Below are 17,115 nucleotides of genomic sequence, written 5' to 3'. Positions count from 1 at the left end.
ACCAAAGAGAGTACAGTAGGAGAATACAGTCCAGAGAGTACAGTGGGAGAGTATAGGCCAGAGAGTACAGTAGGAGAATACAGTAGGAGACTACAGTCCAGAGAGTACAGTAGGAGAGTACAGTCCAGAGAGTACAGTGGGAGAGTATAGTCCAGAGAGTACAGTAGGAGAGCACAGTCCGGAGAGTACAGTCCAGAGAGAACAGTAGGAGAGTACAGTCCAGAGAGTATGGTAGGAGAGCACAGTCCAGAGAGTACAGTCCAGAGAGTACAGTCCAGAGAGTACAGTAGGAGAGTACAGTCCAGAGAGTACAGTAGGAGAGTACAGTCCAGAGAGTACAGTAGGAGAGTACAGTCCAGAGAGTACAGTGGGAGAGTATAGTCCAGAGAGTACAGTAGGAGAGCACAGTCCGGAGAGTACAGTCCAGAGAGAACAGTAGGAGAGTACAGTCCAGAGAGTATGGTAGGAGAGTACAGTGGGAGAGTACAGTCGAGAGAGTACAGTAGGAGAGTACAGTGGGAGAGTATAGTCCAGAGAGTACAGTCCAGAGAGAACAGTAGGAGAGTACAGTCCAGAGAGTACAGTCCAGAGAGTACGGCAGGAGAGTACAGTCCAGAGAGTACAGTAGGAGAGTACAGTCCGGAGAGTACAGTAGGAGTACAGTCCAGAGAGTATAGTAGGAGAGTACAGTCCAGAAAGTACAGTCCAGAGAGTAAAGTAGGAGAGTACAGTGGGAGAGTACAATCCAGAGAGTACAGTAGGAGAGTACAGTAGGAGAGTACAGTCCGGAGTGTACAGTCCAGAGAGTACAGTAGGAGAGTACAATCCAGAGAGTACAGTAGGAGAGTACAGTCCAGAGAGTACAGTCCAGAGAGTACAGTTCAGAGAGTACAGTCCAGCAAGTACAGTCCAGAGAGTACAGTAGGAGAGTACAGTCCAGAGAGTACAGTCCAGAGGGTATAGTAGAGTACAGTCCAGAGAGTACAGTAGGAGAGTACAGCCCAGAGAGTACAGTAGGAGAGTACAGCCCAGAGTGTACAGTAGGAGAGTACAGTCCAGAGAGTACAGTCCAGAGATCACAGTCCAGAGAGCACAGTAGGAGAGTACAGTCCAGAGAGTACAGTCCAGAGAGTACAGTAGGAGAGCACAGTCTGGAGAGTACAGTCCAGAGAGAACAGTAGGAGAGTACAGTCCAGAGAGTACAGTAGGAGAGTACAGTGGGAGAGTACAGTCCAGAGAGTACAGTAGGAGAGTACAGTCCGGAGAGTACAGTAGGAGGGTACAGTTCAGAGAGTATAGTAAGAGAGTACAGACCAGAGAGTACAGTCCAGAGACTACAGTATGACAGTACAGTCCAGAGAGTACAGTATGAGAGTACAGTCCAGAGAGTACAGTAGGAGTGTACAGTGGGAGAGTACAGTCCAGAGAGTACAGTCCAGAGAGTACAGTAGGAGAGTACAGTCCAGAGAGTACAGTGGGAGAGTACAGTCCAGAGAGTACAGTCCAGAGAGTACAGTAGGAGAGTACAGTCCAGAGAGTACAGTAGGAAAGTACAGTCCAGAGAGTACAATAGGACAGTGCATTAGGAGAGTACAGTAGAAGAGTACAGTCCAGAGAGTAGAAAAGGAGAGTACAGTAGGAGAGTACAGTCCAGAGAGTACAGTAGCAGAGTACAGTAGGAGAGTACAGTAGGAAAGTACAGTCCAGAGAGAACAGTAGGAGAGTACAGTAGGAGAGTACAGTGGGAGAGTACAGTCCAGAGAGTACAGTCCGGAGAGTACAGTAGGAGAGTACATTGGGAGAGTACAGTCCAGAGAGTACAGTCCAGAGAGTACAGTGGGAGAGTACAGTCCAGAGAGTACCGTCCAGAGAGTACAGTAGGAGAGTACAGTCCAGAGAGTACAGTAGGAAAGTACAGTCCAGAGAGTACAGTCCAGAGAGTACAGTAGGAGAGTACAGTACAGAGAGTACAGTATGAGAGTACAGTCCAGAGAGTACAGTAGGAGTGTACAGTGGGAGAGTACAGTCCAGAGAGTACAGTCCAGAGAGTACAGTAGGAGAGTACAGTCCAGAGAGTACAGTGGGAGAGTACAGTCCAGAGAGTACAGTGGGAGAGTACAGTCCAGAGAGTACAGTCCAGAGAGTACAGTAGGAGAGTACAGTCCAGAGAGTACAGTCCAGAGAGTACAGTAGGAGAGTACAGTCCAGAGAGTACAGTATGAGAGTACAGTCCAGAGAGTACAGTAGGAGTATACAGTGGGAGAGTACTGTCCAGAGAGTACAGTCCAGAGAGTACAGTAGGAGAGTACAGTCCAGAGAGTACAGTGGGAGAGTACAGTCCAGAGAGTACAGTCCAGAGAGTACAGTAGGAAAGTACAGTCCAGAGAGTACAGTCCAGAGAGTACAGTAGGAGAGTACAGTCCAGAGAGTACAATAGGAAAGTGCATTAGGAGAGTACAGTAGGAGAGTACAGTCCAGAGAGTAGAAAAGGAGAGTACAGTAGGAGTACAGTCCAGAGAGTACAGTAGCAGAGTACAGTAGGAGAGTACAGTAGGAGAGTACAGTCCAGAGAGTACAGTCCAGAGAGAACAGTAGGAGAGTACAGTAGGAGAGTACAGTGGGAGAGTACAGTCCAGAGAGTACAGTAGGAGAGTACAGTAGGAGTACAGTGGGAGAGTACAGTCCAGAGAGTACAGTAGCAGAGTACAGTAGGAGAGTACAGTAGGAAAGTACAGTCCAGAGAGTACAGTCCAGAGTATAGTAGGAGGGCTAGTTAACTCACGGTGTGCTCTCTGCTTTCCTCACAGTGGCTGAACAGTTGTAGAAATTGAACTCCCTGGTGGCCAGCTCCACTGACTCGTTCACAAAGATCTTAATGGGCACCGCCACAAAATCTACAGGCACAGAGAGGAACAGGGTGAATGAGTGTCATTGTGATTGGTGACGATACAGGTTGTAGTGAATGTAACATACAGTGCCTTGCGAAAGTATTCGGCCCCCTTGAACTTTGCGACCTTTTGCCACATTTCACATTTATTTTTTTGTGAAGAATCAACAACAAGTGGGACACAATCATGAAGTGGAACGACATTTATTGGATATTTAAAACTTTTTTAACAAATCAAAAACTGAAAAATTGGGCGTGCAAAATTATTCAGCCCCCTTAAGTTAATACTTTGTAGCGCCACCTTTTGCTGCGATTACAGCTGTAAGTCGCTTAGGGTATGTCTCTATCAGTTTTGCACATTGAGAGACTGAAATTTTTTCCCATTCCTCCTTGCAAAACAGCTCGAGCTCAGTGAGGTTGGATGGAGAGCATTTGTGAACAGCAGTTTTCAGTTCTTTCCACAGATTCTCGATTGGATTCAGGTCTGGACTTGGCCATTCTAACACCTGGATATGTTTATTTTTGAACCATTCCATTGTAGATTTTGCTTTATGTTTTGGATCATTGTCTTGTTGGAGGACAAATCTCCGTCCCAGTCTCAGGTCTTTTGCAGACTCCATCAGGTTTTCTTCCAGAATGGTCCTGTATTTGGCTCCATCCATCTTCCCATCAATTTTAACCATCTTCCCTGTCCCTGCTGAAGAAAAGCAGGCCCAAACCATGATGCTGCCACCACCATGTTTGACAGTGGGGATGGTGTGTCCAGGGTGATGGGCTGCGTTGCTTTTACGCCAAACATAACGTTTTGCATTGTTGCCAAAAAGTTCAATTTTGGTTTCATTTGACCAGAGCACCTTCTTCCACATGTTTGGTGTGTCTCCCAGGTGGCTTGTGGCAAACTTTAAACAAAAATTTGTATGGATATCTTTAAGAAATGGCTTTCTTCTTGCCACTCTTCCATAAAGGCCAGATTTGTGCAATATACAACTGATTGTTGTCCTATGGACAGAGTCTCCCACCTCAGCTGTAGATCTCTGCAGTTCATCCAGAGTGATCATGGGCCTCTTGGCTGCATCTCTGATCAGTCTTCTCCTTGTATGAGCTGAAAGTTTAGAGGGACGGCCAGGTCTTGGTAGATTTGCAGTGGTCTGATACTCCTTCCATTTCAATATTATCGCTTGCACAGTGCTCCTTGGGATGTTTAAAGCTTGGGAAATATTTTTGTATCCAAATCCGGCTTTAAACTTCTTCACAACAGTATCTCGGACCTGCCTGGTGTGTTCCTTGTTCTTCATGATGCTCTCTGCGCTTTTAACGGACCTCTGAGACTATCACAGTGCAGGTGCATTTATACGGAGACTTGATTACACACAGGTGGATTGTATTTATCATCATTAGTCATTTAGGTCAACATTGGATCATTCAGAGATCCTCACTGAACTTCTGGAGAGAGTTTGCTGCACTGAAAGTAAAGAGGCTGAATAATTTTGCACGCCCAATTTTTCAGTTTTTGATTTGTTAAAAAAGTTTGAAATATCCAATAAATGTCGTTCCACTTCATGATTGGGTCCCACTTGTTGTTGATTCTTCACAAAAAAATACAGTTTTATATCTTTATGTTTGAAGCCTGAAATGTGGCAAAAGGTCGCAAAGTTCAAGTGGGCCGAATACTTTCGCAAGGCACTGTATACCAAAAACAGCCTTCAAGGTCAATGAAACAAAGCAACAGAGTAGGGCCAGGAGTTATTTCTTGACCACATGTCCTGACCAGGAACAACTCTGGGCTTTAAGAAGCTACAGCCTATAATTAGGGCTCAGAGTTTCTCTTGTTCAGGTCATGTAGTCAGGAACATCTCCTGGCCCTACTGCAGTGCCAGTGGAGACTGAGGGTGATGACCTACCCTGGTGTTCAGGTGTGGATGGTAAGGAGACAGGGTTGGGCAGGGCACAAGTGACCTGGCCAGAGGACATAGTGGCGTCACTCATATAGGAGGGGAACACACAGCACAGACGGTCTGCCTGCCCGAAGGAGGGGAGGGAGGGCACGTTGATCTCCACCTAAGAGAGAGAGAGAGAGAGAGAGAGAGAGATGGAGAGGCATCGAGAGAGGGAGGAGAGAAAAGAGAGAGAAAGAGAGAGAGAATGAGAGAGTCAGGAAGCAAGAAAAATAGAAAAAGAGAGAGATAATGAATGAGAGAGAGACAAAGAGATAGGGGAGGAGAGCAGAGTCAGAGGTGCTTTGAGCGCTAGCACATTCCGCAGTTTTAATAAGCCAGTTTTCAGTTTTCTGAGCAGGATCAATAGAGTGCATATTGTCTCAGAGCAGAGGGTCACTGATTCTTATTATTTCTTATCAAGGAGGGAGATTACTGCCGTTGCCAGAACCCGTGCAGTACACTACCTGCTGGGTCTTTTTGCAGCTGAGGTTGGGTGGGTTGAAGGACACGATCTTCACACACTGCTGCTTGGGGCTCCACAACCAGCCGTTCTTCTCCTCCGCTCGCCGGCAATCAGACCTCCTGGTACACCTGGAGAACACCAACACCCATCAGCCACTGCTCTCTGTCCATTTTGTCCGCTTGTTACACATTCATTCCTGTCTCATAGTGACCTCTTAATAACAGTCATTTCCTGTCATTAAAATACCTCACATTTGAGTTTTATCGGTTAACGTACTGAACAGTATTGTAGAAATAACAGTCAATAGCACAGCGCAGCTCTCCTTATATGGCTCTAACAAAAATACTCTGCTCTCTCAGTGCCACAGAAATGAAGAAGTAAAGCAGAAACACTATGAAGGGCCCAGGTTGTTGAAACAGAGCAGATCAATCAAATCAGATCAAATGTTATTGGTCATGTACACATATTTAGCAGATGTTATCGCAGGTGCAGCGAAATGCTTAAGTTTCTAGCTCCAACAGTGCAGTATACCTAACAATACAAAACAGTACACACAAATCCCCATACATTTAAAGAAAGAAATTAAGAAATATCAGAACGAGTCTGGAATATAAATATACAGTATATATATACATGTATATAAGGGTGTGTGTAGACAATCTGGACAGGATATGAAAGATGTGTCCAGCAATAGTTATATAGGATGAACCTTGACTAGAATACAGTATATACATATGAAGTGAGTAAAACAGTATGTAAACATTATTAAAGTGACCAGTGTTCAATGACTCTATTGTCATCCTGTTGCCCTGTTGGTGAGGTTTATGACCCCCATATAACCTTTCCCCCTTTTCTCTCTCCACTTGTTGTGGCGGAATCAGAATTATTTAGGTAACATTTATAAATAATATGTTTTATTATTATTATTGCATGCTTATGTGAGATATGTCATTAGAATGTCTATTTTTGGATAATACTGTTGGCCGGTTGCAGTTATCTGTTCTCTGTCAGGGTTCAGTTACTTGGGCCGCAGAGAGGGGAGAGGTCAAGCTTGTCTTCATATGTAAACATATCTTTTAAACCATGTGAATGGATTGATTGAGGGGGAACCAATTATCTCTTGGCTCCACAATGTCTGTGTGCCAGTCACTGTGTCTCTGTGAGCCTGTCCAGAATGGGAGTGTCTAAAATGACAATTGATATATATCCTAATGTCTTGGTACTATGTTGTACCAAGAACGAGAAGTAGAACCTCGTTTTAGGAGAGCAAACTGAACGATAATTTATAGCTAATGCTGTCTGGCTATGGGATACTCCTCTCTCAAGTAAAGTCTTCCTTTGTAATGTTCCTAAGATCTGTTATTCGTCATGTGAGTTGAGATGGGTGTGTCTTGGCTATAAATGATACTAAGAACTGTTTTGTAAGCACTCTCAGAGAATTCATTTATTGACACTGAATTGATCTGAGAGTCACAGGGTTGTGATGGAGCTCATATAATTAAAGATGGACTTTATGATAACTCTGACTTGTGTGTGGTTTGCTCTCATGATTTGGTAAATACAGGAAATGTCCACTACATACTCTACAAAATGGTCTCTTGGAAAGCCCTTTGTTAACATAGAGAGAGTATGGTAACATTAAAAGGTTGGGAACGGAACAATATGTCAGTAAATACAAGAAGTTGAAATTGTCCATTGGTACTTTATTATTACTCATGATAGGATGACATAAATTGTATGTTGGAAAGTGAGAACTATGGTTGAGAACTATGAAGCACACCGTCTCTCCCACACTACAAAAGCCCGTTGACGAAAGTCAACCTTGTGTTCCCGATGACGTGAGGACTGATGTCCATACCTTTAAAAGGGCTAATATCAACTACAACCTAACGAAATTAACTTATGTTCCCGACGACGGGAGGACTAGTGTCCATACGTTTAAAAGGGCTAATTTCAACGTGGAGGTGACGATCGCCACGCTGGAAGGAAGAATTTTAACTACACCAGACAGAATATAGCATGAGCTGTGTACGGCAACTTGGTATGAACTTTGAACTCTTATTCACTAAAGAAGTGATACATCCTAGATGTTGAGTTATCAGCAGCAGCTGTAAACGTGCGTGGCCTAGGAAAGGACAATCTCTTCAGAACGACAGGATACTACAACATTTTCGTTCTACCACACACGCTTCTCAGGGTCCGATAGAGACCCAATCCTTTTGTTCTTAGTCTTCCCGCTCTTTCATTGAAACCCAACCCCCTTTCTTTGTGTAACCAGTCATCATATCAGTTTCGTCCACTAGGGACGTTTTCTTTTATGACATAATTAATAATCAATGTATGATCCATCCTGTGTATATGTAATTCTGTGTGATTATTTAGGTATTTAGTAAAATAATTTTTAAAAAAAATGTATACTGCTGATTCAGCTTGTTAACCAGGGTTTACCAAGAATTTTACGACGTTCAGATGAGGCTGAATAAGGTGACGATTAATAATTGACTGCTATTGATATAAAAGACCACCAGATCTTTAAGAGTCTATTCGGAAGACAACAGCGCTATAAACATTATTCCGTGGTGCCCCGACATCTAGTTAATTACATTTACATGATTAGTTTAATCAGGTAATATTAATTACAGAGAATTGATTTGATAAAATAGCATGTCATATATCATTTAATCCATAGTAAAGACATGACTCTATGTAAATAGGGCAGCAGTCTCTAAGGTGCAGGGTAGAATACCGGGTGGTAGCCGACAGGAACCGTGACTAAGGTTACGGGAAGGGTACTGAGTGGAGGCCACTAGTGGTGACTGTTTAACAGGCTGATGGCCTGGAAATAGAAGCTGTTTATCAGTCTCTCGGTTCCAGCTTTGAAGCACCTGTACTGTCTCCACCTTCTAGATGGTAGCAGGGTGAACCGGCCGTGGCTCGGGTGGCTGAGGTCTTTGATGATCTTAACGTCCTTCCTGTGACACCAGGTGCTGTAGATGCCCTGGAGGGCAGGCAGTGTGCACTCAGTAATGCGTTGGGCTGACCGCACCACCCTCTGGAGAGCCCTGCATTTGCGGACGGTGCAATTTCCGTACCAGGCGGTGATACAGACCGACAGGATATCATGATCTATCTAGCTCTGTTTAGAGGGACATGGCTCTGAGATATACGCTTATCTGGTTCCCTCCATAAAATGATTGGGAGTTTGTATAAAGTATTTTCTTACCTGCCCTCCAGAACACACCAGCCACAGTAGGGGTCCCATGGCGACACACAGGACTGGCAGTCTGTTTTCAGATGGCACGTCTGCACTGGCACCTTGGTGATCTACAGTAGTAATGCACAGACACAGTCCACACAAACAGTCCACACAAACAGCATTACAGTGGGACCTTAGAGATACAAACATGTCAGGACTGGAGGTTTATCGGAACACTGAAATGTCTGTAGCGTTGAAATTCACTTAACAATCTTGATGATCTATAGTAGCATGCAGTCAACAACACAAACAGTATCAAAATTACTTCCTCTTGCTGTAGTTAACACACAGGGTCTTTCCCTTTCTCTCTCCACAGCAATAACAACAATGACTGACAAACAGAAGTACTGTCTGGAGGTCTGTACAGAACGCTAATGGAGGACTGTACCTTTTTCTCAGTGGTGATATACAGGTGGCTGTGGCTAGTGTCAAAGAAGAGTTTTTTGTTGACGCGTTTCCCTGTGGTGTCCCCTGGCACTTGACTGTACACCTCTGGGTTGGCAGTCAGATGAACCTGCCAGGCAGAACCAGACAAACAACTCAACACAGAACACTAAACACACACTAGGCTCCTTCTCAACACATGCTAGGCTCCTTCTCAACACATGGTAGGCTCCTTCTCAACACACGCTAGGCTCCTTCTCAACACATGCTAGGCTCCTTCTCAACACACGCTAGGCTCCTTCTCAACACACACTAGGCTCCTTCTCAACACACGCTAGGCTCCTTCTCAACACATGCTAGGCTCCTTCTCAACACACGCTAGGCTCCTTCTCAACACATGCTAGGCTCCTTCTCAACACACGCTAGACTCCTTCTCAACACACGCTAGGCTCCTTCTCAACATATGCTAGGCTCCTTCTCAACACACGCTAGGCTCCTGCAATGGAGCACAACACAGATAACAAAATAATCTGTCTACCAACAACTCTCTCTATCATTGCATCCTCTCCTAGCCCCTTACCTTGTACACTTCCCCTTACCGTCTACTCTTCCCCTAGCCCCTTAACTTGTACACTGCCCCTAGCCCCTTACCTTGTACACTTCCCCTTACCGTCTACTCTTCCCCTAGCCCCTTAACTTGTACACTGCCCCTAGCCCCTTACCTTGTACACTTCCCCTTACCGTCTACTCTTCCCCTAGCCCCTTAACTTGTACACTGCCCCTAGCCCCTTACCTTGTACACTTTCCCTAGACATTACATTGCACACCTCCAAAAACCACCCACTCCCACACATTCCATTCCACCCTCTCCTTACCTTGTACACCTCTCCCAGGCTGTTCCCCAGGAAGGCGATAGTGTGGTCATTCTCCACAGCGATGGCCACAGCGGTCAGCAGGCCCCTCCTGATGATGACCGCCTTCGCCTGCTGGGCAAACTCTGGCTTACTGGCCAGTGGAGAGGGAAGGAAGTCCGCCCCACACTTATAGTTGTTCAGAGTGTCTTTCTGCAGAGGGAGAGAGATTTAAGAGATAAGAGAACTACTATATCCCTTAAATCAATCTATCTTTTCAAGGAGAGGAGAGATATAGCCAGCAGGATCCCTTCAGACAAAAATAAATAAAAAAACTGGAAACAAAGGGCCTGAAAACCAAAGGTGTCATATATTTGCATTATTGATTAAAAGGGAAATTATTTTAAAATCACTGACTCTGTTTCTTCTGTCTCTGTCCTTTGAAGTGGATGATAAAGGCTAAGCTACTTACGTCGATATGGGAGGTGCAGAACTCGTCTGTCTTGTAGGAGTAGGGGATGTCCACAGCTGGGATGCCTGCGATCTTGCCCGAGTCGCTGTAGCAGGCACTGATTATGTCCACCAGCCTCTCATTGATGGTGTTTAGAGGGTACATGCACAGGGCCGAATCGGCGCCGTCGTCATCCGGGCTGGCCACCATGAACAGCACCTTGTGCCAGGCGAGGACCTTACCATACTGACCCGACTCTGTCATCCCCCGGGCCAGCTCTTTACCTGGGGATGCCACATAGGCTGCCTGCACCTTGTTGTACCTGTTCCCCGGGCCACAGTTGAGCTGCAGCTCTGTGTAAGAGTAGTAGTGAGGGTCGTCCTCACACAATCGAGACACAAAGGTGAAGTTCTTGTTATCGGTGCTTCCCATGGTCCTGGAGAACAGGAAGTAGACAAAGCCCTCCTCCTTGAAGGCGTGGCGGAAGTCATGCAGGTACTTGGGCACGAAGGGTGTTGCCTGCACGGTGGACGCCTCGATGATGCTCTCGAATACCACCCAGTCGCGGTAGTCCTGGAGGATGCGCGTGCTGATGAGTTTGGAGCTGTCCAGGCTGCCGTAGCCCTTTCCCACCAGAAACACATTAAAGGTGTTGCCGTCTTTATTAATGTATGTAGACATGACGGCCACCACGGCTACACCGTCCTCTATGCTAGCCACATAAGTCCTCTCCCCCTTAGAGTCACTGTAGTACAGTTGCTGCTCCACGTTGCTCAGGTTGAGGAGGGAACAGATACCCCGGTAGCGGGACCCACAGACGATCAGTGAGCCGTTGGATGGGTGCACCAGCAGCAGCTTGTTGACATTAGGGCTGGGCTTGGTGTCCTGGCAGTACGGAGTGGAGACAGGCGGGGTGCAGGTGCGGGCATCCTCCTTGGGGCCAGTCACGGTGCGGGCCTCTTCACGCAGCGCCTCATCCAGCTGGTAGATGGTGTTGACGGCACCCAGGTAGACGCGCCCGCTGCGGGGGTCCTGAACCACGTTGTTGATGGGCGTTATGGAGGAGAAGTCCAGGAGCGCCTCCTCCTGCAGCTGGTTCCCGGCTGCAGACGGGCATAACAGGAGGAGACAGAGGAGAAGAAGAGCGGCCTGGACCCAGCTTGTCATCTCTTGAGAAGAGAGGAGAGACAGAGGAGAGGATTAGGGGTGATGCACACTATATTGCTTGAAATGTTGTGATGGTGTCACCTAAGACATCACATGGGAGCAGCACAACAGTGAGTGGACATTCCCCTTTTCTCTATGTAGAGGTGTTTCATCGTGACACAAAAACACTACAGTGAATACTACAGTAAAGTCTCCAAAAACACAGTGAATCGCTGAGAGGTTGTTTTTTTTAACATAATGTTTTCGCCAAAGTTTCCGGTTATCAAAAAGAGCTTCTGGACATCACAGTACAGCGATCACTAACCTTGATTTGGATGAAGAATACTACTTCAATGACTCAGACATACTGCTCGCCCGGGACCAGGCTCTAATCCCGACACTCGGAAGAGGAAAAGACGGCGAGGCACCCTGATGAAACTACGATATACAGGACAACGTGGGGGCAGCCTGATGAAACTACGATATACAGGACGACGTGGGGGCAGCCTGATGAAACTACGATTTACAGGCCGAAGTGGGGGCAGCCTGATGAAACTACGATATACAGGACGACGTGGGGGCAGCCTGATGAAACTACGATATACAGGACGATGTGGGGGCAGCCTGATGAAACTACGATATACAGGACGACGTGGGGGCAGCCTGATGAAACTACGATATACAGGACGACGTGGGGGCAGCCTGATGAAACTACGATATACAGGACGACGTGGGGGCAGCCTGATGAAACTACGATATACAGGACGACGTGGGGGCAGCCTGATGAAACTACGATATACAGGACGACGTGGGGGCAGCCTGATGAAACTACGATATACAGGACGACGTGGGGGCAGCCTGATGAAACTACGATATACAGGACGACGTGGGGGCAGCCTGATAAAACTACGATATACAGGACGACGTGGGGGCAGCCTGATGAAACTACGATATACAGGACGACGTGGGGGCAGCCTGGTGAAACTACGATATACAGGACGACGTGGGGGCAGCCTGATGAAACTACGATATACAGGCCGACGTGGGGGCAGCCTGATGAAACTACGACGACGAGTACATAAACCACCTCTACCCTCTGTTCTACTGGCAAATGTACAATCACTGGAGAACAAACTAGACAAGCTAGGTTCATGCCTATTCTATCAACGAGGCCTGAAAAACTGTAATATCCTATGCTTCACAGAGTCGTGGCGGAACAACGACATTGTTAATATAAATGTAGCTGGTTTTTCTATGCATCAGCAGGATAGAACGGAATTGTCTCGTAAACTCAAGGGTTTGGGCGTGTGTATCTTTGTTAACAACAGCTTGTGCGTGATCTCTAATATTAAGGTGGTCTCGAGGTTCTGCTCACCTGAGTTAAAATACCTCATGATGAGCTGCAGACCATACTATTTACCAAGACAGTTTTCATCTATATTTTTCGAAGCTGTTTATTTACCACCACAAACACGATGCTGGCACTAAGACTACACTCAACGACATATATAGGGACATTAACCTACAACAAAATGCTCAGCCAGAGCCTGTCTTAAAAAAACTGTTTTACCTTATTTCTACCAGCATGTCACCTGTGCAAAAAATAAACTCTAGATTACCTTTAATACACACAAATAAACACATACAAAGCTCTTTCTCACCCTCCCATTTGGCAAATCTGACATTAACTCTTTCCTCCGGATTCCTGCCTACAAGCAAAAAGTCAAACAGGAGGTACCAGTGACATGCTCAATTCGGATGTGGTCCAATGAAGCAATGCTAAGATTCAGAACTGTCTTGCTAGCACAGACTGGAATCTGTCCCACAATTCATCTGATGGCATTGAGGAGTTTACCACATCAGTCACCAGCTTCATTAAAAAGTACATCGACGACTTCGTCGTCCACACAGTGACCGTGCGTATATATCCCAACCAGAAGCCATGGATTACAGGCAACATCCGCACTGAGCTAAAAGCTAGAGCTGCCACTTTGTAGAGGTGGGACACTAACCCAGATGCCAAATGCCTTCTATGCTCGCTTCGAGGCAAGCAACACTGAACCATGCGTGAGAGCACAAACTGTGATCACTCTCTCCGTAGCCAATATGAGAAAGACCTTTAAACAGGTTAACATTCACACGGACGCAGGGCCAGACGGATTACCAGGAAGTGTACTCAGAGCATGCTCTGACCAGCTGGCAAGTGTCTTCCCTGACATTTTCAACCTCTCCCTGACCCAGTCTGTAATACCTTCATGTATAAAGCAGAGAACCATAGTCCCTGTGCCCAAAGACGCCAAGGTAACCTGTCTAAATGACTATCGCCCCGAAGCACTTATATCTGTAGCCACAAAATGCTTTGAAAGGCTGGTCATGGCTAACGTCAACACCAGCATCCCAGACACCCTGGACCCACTCCAATTCACATACCACATAAACAGATCTACAGATGACGCAATCTCTATTGCACTCCACACTGGCCTATTCCACTTGGACAAAAATAACACCTACGTGAGAATGCTGTTCATTGACTACAGCTCAACGTTCAACGCAACTATGTGACAAATAACATTTGATTTTATAGTATTTTTACCATGTTATACTATAGAATTGTTTTCATGTGGGTAACCAAGTTTAACAAAGATGCTTTATTGTTAGATTTGATTGAATCTCAAAGCCGTACTTTGAAACTGAACAATGGCAGTCTGTCGACAGATCTTGGCAAACATTCATCATGTTCTTTCTCTTCTCCTTTTAGCAAGAGGAAATACAATATGTTCAGTAAGCCGGTTACTTTGTTTAGTGGGGGAATAAGATCACACAGCGTCCTTTAATACACAAAAACAGCCACCCACTTGCAAACAGCAGGAGGCAAACGGCATCCTCCTCCCTCGCTGCTGATTCCCCCCTACCCGTGGTTACAGTTTTTTTTACAATTGCTAACAAGCGTTTACCTATACTTAAGATACTTATTCTAAACTCTTAACATAGCCATAGCAACACACAATTAGCCAAATAGAAAAACTCTTCATTTCAATAATGCAAATAAACTTTCTCTATATACATTAACTATCAAAACACGGCAAACCCGACTCAATATCTAATCATTCTGTCAAAACACTAGCACATGTTTTCTATCCAAGAGTAACGTATAGTCAATCATAGCACAACAACTTTCAAAATACTAACAGTTGATGGCATTACAAAAACTGTATTACTTTTCATGTTTCAGTTCTACCTGCAGACATTAGACAATATGAAATCCATCGTTTTTTATAATTCAGTTTCCTTTTACTGTAAACCACTCTACATTTTTTGTTTGAGTGTCAAATGTGTGCATTTTTGGCAACATACTATCTAAAAGTCAATGAGTCATCTGTACAATGTACAGTAGAAAAAATAGTAAGTGACAGAACTGCCGCAGTAAAAGCTTTATTAGCAACATGAAGTTGCTGCCATTGATCAACAACACATCCAACATACATGGCCTTTGGTTCAACAACACATCCAACATACATGGCCTTTGGTTCAACAACACATCCAACACACATGGCCTTTGGTTCAACAACACATCCAACATACATGGCCTTTGGTTCAACAACACATCCAACATACATGTCCTTTGGTTCAACAACACATCCAACACACATGGCATTTGGTTCAACAACACATCCAACATACATGGCATTTGGTTCAACAACACATCCAACACACATGGCCTTTGGTTCAACAACACATCCCACATACATGGCCTTTGGTTCAAAAAAACATCCAACATACATGGCCTTTGGTTCAACAACACATCCAACACACATGGCCTTTGGTTCAACAACACATCCAACATACATGGCCTTTGGTTCAACAACACATCCAACACACATGACCTTTGGTTCAACAACACATCCAATATACATGGGCTTTGGTTCAACAACACATCCAACATACATGGCCTTTGGTTAAACAACACATCCCACATACATGACCTTTGGTTCAACAACACATCCAACACACATGGCCTTTGGTTCAACAACACATCCAACACACATGGCCTTTGGTTAAACAACACATCCAACATACATGGCCTTTGGTTCAACAACACATCCAACACACATGGCCTTTGGTTCAACAACACATCCAACACACATGGCCTTTGGTTCAACAACACATCTAACACACATGACCTTTGGTTCAACAACACATCCAACATACATGGCCTTTGGTTCAACAACACATCCAACACACATGGCCTTTGGTTCAACAACACATCCAACACACATGGCCTTTGGTTCAACAACACATCTAACACACATGACCTTTGGTTCAACAACACATCCAACATACATGGCCCTTGGTTCAACAACACATCCAACATACATGGCCTTTGGTTCAACAACACATCCAACATACATGGCCTTTGGTTCCACAACACCTCCAACATACATGACCTTTGGTTCCACAACACCTCCAACATACATGACCTTTGGTTCAACAACACCTCCAACATACATGGCCTTTGGTTCAACAACACCTCCAACATAAATGGCCTTTGGTTCAACAACACCTCCAACATACATGGCCTTTGGTTCAACAACACCTCCAACATACATGACCTTTGGTTCAACAACACCTCCAACATACATGACCTTTGGTTCAACAACACCTCCAACATACATGACCTTTGGTTCAACAACACCTCCAACATACATGGCCTTTGGTTCAACAACACCTCCAACATACATGACCTTTGGTTCAACAACACCTCCAACATACATGACCTTTGGTTCAACAACACCTCCAACATACATGGCCTTTGGGTCAACAACACCTCCAACATACATGACCTTTGGTTCAACAACACCTCCAACATACATGACCAATCCTACAATGGCATGTTCTCGGTCTTCACTGAGGAGCTTTCCTCTTCCCCCAGAGGGAGAAAGACGTTGTGTCCTTTAGAGGAACAAAAATACAACATATGTATTTGCATTGGGACTGGTGGCCTATAGTTACTATGGGACATAGCAACAGTAATGATAGAAGAAGCCCTTGTGAAATGCATTACTTACCTGTTGGTTTGTTAAAAATTCCAGATAATGGAAGCCACGGTTGACCGTCTGAGATGAGGCTGGACTCTTTGACTAGCCTCTCAGTGATAGACTATGGTATTAGGCTGGACTCTTTGACTAGCCTCTCAGTGATAGACTATGGTATTAGGCTGGACTCTTTGACCAGCCTCTCTCAGTGATAGACCATGGTATTGGACTGGACTCTTTGACCAGCCTCTCTCAGTGATAGACCATGGTATTAAGCTGGACTCCTTGACCAGCCTCTCTCAGTGATAGATCATGGTATTAGGCTGGACTCTTTGACCAGCCTCTCTCAGTGATAGACCATGGTATTAGGCTGGACTCTTTGACCAGCCTCTCTCAGTGATAGACCATGGTATTAGGCTGGACTCTTTGACTAGCCTCTCAGTGATAGACTATGGTATTAGGCTGGACTCTTTGACCAGCCTCTCTCAGTGATAGACCATGGTATTAGGCTGGACTCTTTGACCAGCCTCTCTCAGTGATAGACCATGGTATTAGGCTGGACTCTTTGACCAGCCTCTCTCAGTGATACACCATGGTATTAGGCTGGACTCTTTGACCATCCTCTCTCAGTGATAGACTGTGGTATTAGGCTGGACTCTTTCACCAGCCTCTCTCAGGGTTACAGTCTCCCTGGTCCACCTACTCCT

At 45.3% G+C, this 17,115-nt stretch overlaps 1 protein-coding gene across 2 annotated transcripts in view; it reads right to left on the bottom strand.

The window, feature by feature from the left end:
- The window catches only part of LOC110522748 (plexin-B2), a 245,207-nt gene that overhangs the window by 35,242 nt on the left and 192,850 nt on the right, over positions 1-17,115 (bottom strand). For both annotated transcript variants that reach the window (XM_036968737.2, XM_036968738.2), the window contains exons 3-9: positions 10,251-11,398; positions 9,803-9,991; positions 8,932-9,057; positions 8,511-8,611; positions 5,289-5,415; positions 4,789-4,945; positions 2,783-2,894 (exon numbers count right to left, since the gene is read on the bottom strand). In XM_036968737.2, coding sequence (XP_036824632.2) covers positions 2,783-2,894; positions 4,789-4,945; positions 5,289-5,415; positions 8,511-8,611; positions 8,932-9,057; positions 9,803-9,991; positions 10,251-11,396 — 1,958 coding nt within the window. In that variant the 5' untranslated portion in view covers positions 11,397-11,398. The remainder of the gene's footprint in view (positions 1-2,782; positions 2,895-4,788; positions 4,946-5,288; positions 5,416-8,510; positions 8,612-8,931; positions 9,058-9,802; positions 9,992-10,250; positions 11,399-17,115) is intronic.

Source organism: Oncorhynchus mykiss, chromosome 4 (assembly GCF_057628025.1).
Source record: "Oncorhynchus mykiss isolate SJ-2025 chromosome 4, ASM5762802v1, whole genome shotgun sequence".
Taxonomy (NCBI): domain Eukaryota; kingdom Metazoa; phylum Chordata; class Actinopteri; order Salmoniformes; family Salmonidae; genus Oncorhynchus; species Oncorhynchus mykiss.
The sequence above is the reverse complement of the archived record's forward strand: the minus strand, read 5'-3'. Positions and strand labels throughout refer to the sequence as shown.